The 6,376-nt window shown below is 34.2% G+C and overlaps 1 protein-coding gene across 7 annotated transcripts; it reads left to right on the top strand.

Moving 5' to 3' along the window:
- Positions 1-241: 241 nt before the first annotated feature.
- Positions 242-4,463, top strand: Mocs1 (Molybdenum cofactor synthesis 1). Of its 7 annotated transcripts, XM_065344482.1 has the most exons (9): positions 783-997; positions 1,081-1,186; positions 1,269-1,436; positions 1,547-1,773; positions 1,848-2,075; positions 2,510-2,655; positions 2,745-2,830; positions 2,919-2,976; positions 3,411-3,550. In XM_065344482.1, exons 1-8 carry the CDS (start codon positions 944-946, stop codon positions 2,972-2,974), a joined length of 1,071 nt encoding a protein of 356 aa, XP_065200554.1. In that variant the 5' UTR covers positions 783-943; the 3' UTR covers positions 2,975-2,976; positions 3,411-3,550. The 7 variants fall into 7 exon arrangements, with proteins under 7 accessions (XP_065200552.1, XP_065200550.1, XP_065200553.1 ...); XM_065344480.1 differs by lacking the exons at positions 783-997; positions 2,919-2,976 and adding an exon at positions 242-374 and having other exon boundaries at positions 3,411-4,463; XM_065344478.1 differs by lacking the exons at positions 783-997; positions 2,919-2,976 and adding an exon at positions 392-768 and having other exon boundaries at positions 3,411-4,463.
- Positions 4,464-6,376: the final 1,913 nt, after the last annotated feature.

Below are 6,376 nucleotides of genomic sequence, written 5' to 3'. Positions count from 1 at the left end.
CGCGAAATGATCAAAATTTAACATCAATCGATAGGGAATTTTATTGTCTTTAATTTAAGACTGCATAACAGTTCACCCAAACTCGCGAACAATTTAAAAAATTGCATTTTTTACATAAGAAATTGTATGCATAATTACTGGTTCGTTATCACTTCAGGGAACAAAATGGTGGATGCGCTCACCTGGTTTATATAGAGCCCTAAAAGTGCTAGATTTTCGTCTTCCTCTACACTGTCTATACGCGAAATTTAAAAATCACTAATCACTAATCAGCGCCAATTCGCTCATGTAGCAGCTACCGCGCAGGCGCGCATTTTTTCGCGCATCGGGTTCCCCAATGGTGATGGTGACTGGTCTGGTTGACTGGTGAAGTGGTGAGTGACTTCAATTCAACATGAAATTTGCTAAATTTAATTTTAATAACGCCGTAACGGCAAAAAGTAGTTTAGGAATGGATCGCGCTGTGTCTTCAGTAAATTTTGCATTTTGCCACGAGTTCGCGGTTCAAACTTCAACTTCAACGCTGAGCTAATCGGCATATGTACAGGGTGGACAGAAATATCGGGTACCCCCAAGAAAGTTTTTCATTAAAAATATAGGTTGGCAACGTGAAATAGATGCATATGATTGGTGAAATGTTATCTCTCCAGTCTAACAACCAATCATGTGCTACCATTATTATCATTCACTGTGACCAACCGAAGTATTTAGCAGAAAACTTTTTTAGGGGTACCCGATATTTCTGTCCACCCTGTATGAACCTTATCTGTGAGTAGTAAGTAGTATTGTAGTAACATATGATACGCGTAATTTATTAAAGTGTGCCGTAGCTGTTCTTTTAGTCGTATTGCAATTTGCATAATTGCATTTCCCAAAATTCGTCCGTATTGAAGAATTATTCTGTTGTGCTTCAAGTGTTGAGTATTTTCCTTCGAAACTTGTAATGAATAAAACAAAATTTTATTCGTCTCTCGTCAGCAAGAGAAATTTTACTAGTGTAATTGATAAGTTTGCTATGCCTAGTCTCATGGTTCTTATTTTCTTTAATAACTAGTGTTCCTGTTGTATGTTTGTTATCAGGTCCATAATGTCATTGACGTGAAGCAGAAGAAAATCTTGGAGGATACTTTCGGTAGATTTCATTCATATTTGAGAATTTCATTAACAGAACGATGTAATTTACGTTGTACGTCCTGCTACCGCTTTCTAATTTACTGCTCGTTGTTTTAATGTCTTTCTGTAATATAATTTTACAAAAATATGCGTAGGTTCGTACTGCATGCCTGAAAGTGGCGTTAATTTGACAGCCAAGAAAAACCTTCTCACTACCGAAGAAATGTTACAAATAGTTGAATTATTTGTGCGTCAAGGTGTGAGTAAAATCCGACTCACCGGTGGAGAACCGACAGTCCATAAAGATCTCGTTCATATCGTTGGTGAATAATTTTTATATTTTTGTTTGTTTTAGTTAGATGCGTGTTTTACATTCAATACAAGTTTAGATATTGATGTCGTTCTGAAATTTTCGTTTCAATGTGTATTCCAGATCGTCTGCGTCAGTTCCGTACTTTGAAAATCATCGGTATGACTACAAATGGCCTTACATTAACGAAGCAGTTGGCTGATTTACAAAAAGCTGGATTAAACGCTTTAAATGTTAGTCTTGATACACTGGATTCGGAGAAATTTGAACGGATTACTCGACGTAAAGGGTGGTCAAGAGTCATTGATGGAATAGATTATGCGCTTCAATTAGGATTCAATCCAGTCAAAGTGAAATACTCTGGTCTACGGATACGTACTTTTTAGGAAACATCAGTATGTAATCGGTATTTTCTGATTTGTAGGTCAATTGTGTTGTATTGAAAGACTTCAACGATGATGAGGTGTTGGATTTTGTTGAATTGACGAAAAATAAGAACCTTCACGTTCGTTTCATCGAATTCATGCCTTTTGGAGGCAATAACTGGAATACCAAACGTTTAGTAACGTTTTCAGAATTGCTGGCAAAAGTGCGAAGTAAATATCCAACTTTTCAAAGTATTCAAGAAGTCGGTTTTAATGAAACGTCCAAGGTATGTAACTACGTATGTATGCAGATGAACTATTGAGTATGTGACGTGTGATTTGTATGTACCTATATTATCGAATGAACTATATTGATACGTTAATCAGATGGTTTCCATCGCTTTTCGCACTTGAAATCATTTTTCTTCGAAGGTTAATATTTTCAAAGTAATATGACATTGTATATTCTTCAATGTTTCTACTTTTAAAATCACCATTTGACCGTAAAAACTGGGAAAAAATTATTTTTCTTCGAAAGTTGATATTTTCAAAGTAATATGACATTGTATATTCTTCAATGCTTCTACTTTTGAAATCATCATTTGACCGTAAAAACTGGGAATTCTGAACTGATGAAGTGAATGTACCTACTTTCTTGTAATTTTTATTTTATGAAAGGTACGTATTTTTTTTCGTAACGATATTTCTTCAATTTTTGTAGATGCACAAAGTTCCTGGTTTTACTGGAGAAGTTGGATTCATTTCCTCCATTACTGATAATTTTTGTGGATCTTGCAATAGACTGCGATTACTAGCTGATGGGAGCCTGAAAGTCTGTTTGCTTGGTAGTGCTGAAGTGTCGCTGAGGTTTGCATTCGATAATGTGTAATTATGTAGTTGTTACATCGATTCATTCAAGAATGAAAGAATTTATGTGCCTAAATGTTATTTTTCAGAGATGCATTAAGAAACGGATGTAGTCAAGACGATATGCTAAATCTGATAAACGCAGCTGTACGTCGTAAAAAGAAACAACACGCAGGTAGATATTTTTCAATAATTTTTTTTATTCCCTTGAAAATTCACAAGTATGTATTATGCAGGTTTAAATTTTTGCGCTCTCATTACAGGTATGAACAATTTAACTAAGATAAACAACCGACCAATGATTTTAATTGGAGGATAAAGGTAATATATTCGGCAAACGTTATAAAATACGCGCGATAAAGGCTGAGATTAGTCAAGTTTATCCGTCATGATCGTACATAAATTAGGCCAACTTTTCTGATTATGAAAGCTTTGACTATCTAAAATAGGTTTTAAGGTTTCAATCAAGATTCATGTGCAATGAAAGAAAGTTTGCTACCTGCAAGAATAATTTTTCACCGGAAAATTGCTTCTTTATTCAGCAAACCATGATTCGAAAAACTTCTAAAATAAAACATTAATATGAGTACATTAAAATACAGAATGCAAATATAAAACTACGAGTTCAAAAACTAGGTGATTATAAGAATGATCCAAAATTTTCTAATTCTAATGGAAAAATATGGTTTGAGATGAAAAGTTAGTTTTGAAATTGAAAATAAAACCTTATTTAATGAAGTATTGTCATTTCACAGGTAATTCGATCATCTCCAGCACTAAAGAAAGTCGCTTCCTCATTCGTTCAGTACCTCATTTCATTACATCGGGATTACGTAATTACTGTGCTTCAAGAACTGATGAAAGTAAGCTGACTCACGTCAGCGAAGACGGTAAAGCCACAATGGTTGATGTTGGTGGTAAAATAGCATCCGAACGATATGCTTGCGCGTATGGTGAAGTATATGTAGGTAGAGAAATTACCGTTTTAATTAAACTAAACCAACTAAAAAAAGGAGATGTTATAAGCATATCGAAGTTAGCTGGTATAATAGGTGCCAAAAAAACATCTGAATTGATTCCTTTATGTCATAATGTATCGTTATCATTCATAAATGTCGAGTTGACATTGGATGAAAGTATTCATTGTGTGAAAATTGTATCTCAGGTTCGTTGTTGTGATAAAACTGGCGTTGAAATGGAGGCTTTAACGGCTGTGTGTGTCGCTGCATTGACAGTTTATGATATGTGTAAGGCAGTCAGTCATGATATTGTGATAAAAAATGTGAAATTAGTCAAGAAGACTGGAGGTAAGGCAGATTTCATTAGATGATATCGCAGAATTTTTTCATAGCTGCGTTTTGATGATTATTTTCACCTGTTGGTTTGGAAGAAAATGTCTAAATTTTATTTTAAAATGTCTTTCTACTTTTTTTTTTCTTTTTCAATTGAATTGGTTTTTAAACGAAATTATGGTAAAATGAATTGAAATGTCGTACAATACGATGCCCAAGCATGTAGATACATTTTTCAGTTTCATATAGTTGCCTTCGTTTTATTTTACAAAATGTGTTTTCTTTCAACCTAAGTGCTAGTTATGAGTACACAATTCTATTTTAATTACGTAATTTTGCGATTTGGATTTTTTTTTTCATGGAACTGGCGACGTCTACTTATTTTGAATTATTTTTCTACATATCAGTTTTCGTAATTTATTATTAATGGTCCTGTTGATAAATACATAGGTAAACGATTTTCTTTAATTGCTGCTGTGTTCGAGTTGAATTTTGGAATACAATAGTTACCACTTACGGAGTGTTTTTTTTTTATCGGAGTTTACATATTACATACAGTATAATGATTGTTGAATGCGCTAAACTTTTGTAGCGTATTTTAAATCGAAGCGCTGATTAGTGTCATCAATTTTTCATTAGGACTACTTTTGTTTCAGGAACGCAGCCTTCAGTAGTTATTTAGCAGATTTAAGCGTACCTGTTTGAGTAATTGAAAATGAATAACCTTATTACAAACTCCTCTCCGAAATAATTCCATTTTTTGCATTATTGGACGCAATTTCTTAGGGATATGTGAAAAAACGCTACTGGCAGACTAGCTATTCAACACAGTCACTCCAGAATGGTGAAATGTTATAATATTTTACACGTTTCACGATAATATTTATATTCAAAGAACGTTATGAATTCAAAATAAACGGTACCTACCTACCTTGGTCACCTACTCTATAAAAGAGAGAAAAAAAGTCTTGTCATAAACGCTACATTTTGTGGCTGCCTTCCATCCCAGTTCCCACTGTCCGTATCATTCTCGTCGCTGCGCCGCCTGTTCCGCCGGCTACGGATAAACGGAAGGATCCATGTTCAATTCAAATGCATTGAACTGAACCAGCGGGCCACTTTTTCAAAATTCGTTCCGTGTTTAAGAACTTTGGTCACGCTTTCGTCTAGTTGAATGCTTTTTGCCACTTACTATCGACCAGTTGTCTGGTTACTTATCGAATTTCTAGAAATGCATTGTAGTTTTCCTTCGTATCTTTTTGCGTAGAAGTTAGTCTACTCAAGTATCGCATTTCATTTTTTTTTTTGTTTCCTTGTCGATTTCGTTTTTATCTCATATTGATTTGTAAATGGATACGTAATATCACGTCGCAGGATTGCCTCAAGTTTAATAATAATATCGTCACCTAAAGGATCAAATAACTGAAGCAGAGAACATTTCTATGGTGCAAAAATTAATAAGAAATGTATGAAACAGAAATCTCTTCGTTTCTGACGAGTGTGAGTTATTCGAACACCATTATCCGCTCAACACAATTATTTTTATATCGTTGGAATAAAATAAAGAGCAAAAATATTTCTCCCTCCTCCCTACCCTGCTCTTAAATATTAAATAACGAGGGAAAAAAAAGGAAAAATTCTTTAAACGTTTTAACAGTGAAGTTGATCTGCATTATAATAAAAAGCGTCGATGTGAAAGCAGAAAAAAAGAATACCTAAACGTTTTTCTAGACGTTTAAAATAACGTCTTCATGAAATATTTTAAAGAGTAACACCTTTAGATAGGCAGTCATTCGGACGAAGTTTTAATTCGTTCCGCATTAGAAACAAAGCTACGAGCAAATATAAAGAACTTTTGCGGTATACCTGGTCCTTTTTTCGCAAGTGCGTACGCGTTGGCTAAAGGAAATTTTTCATTGCCAGTTTTCTGTTTTCCAGATTGAAGTGCGTATATCTAAGTGAAGAATTTAGATCAAATCGTTGTAAGAAATTAGTATTGAGTGAGAGTTCCCATCAGTTGACATGATTTGAATTCGTATTGTTCATTTTGAAAATTCTGAGAGAGCTTTTGATGTACTATAATACGTACTGTGTAATAAAGAATCGTACGAACGCAAAAGTTGATGAAAAAATTAACATTAGTTAAAATTGGTTCCATGACATATTACCCCGTGATTATAACGAAATAACACCATTTTTTTTTCGGTGTATATGTATAATCGAAATAGGATGAAAAGCACCGGCCACGTGCCTGCTTTCATTTTCAGCGTCGTTTGCACGTGTTTTATGTTAGTTTGTTAGTAGACTAAAACCTTACTGATATTGGGTATTAGGGTGTGAATATTATTTTTTCTGCAGCTTGTTTGTGGATTATCTACCCTAAAACCTATTACTAGTTCATTTTAGTGGCAGAATAACTGAAGAACATT

This window comes from Planococcus citri, chromosome 1 (genome assembly GCF_950023065.1).
Source record: "Planococcus citri chromosome 1, ihPlaCitr1.1, whole genome shotgun sequence".
Classification (NCBI taxonomy): Eukaryota; Metazoa; Arthropoda; class Insecta; order Hemiptera; family Pseudococcidae; genus Planococcus; species Planococcus citri.
The sequence above is the reverse complement of the archived record's forward strand: the minus strand, read 5'-3'. Positions and strand labels throughout refer to the sequence as shown.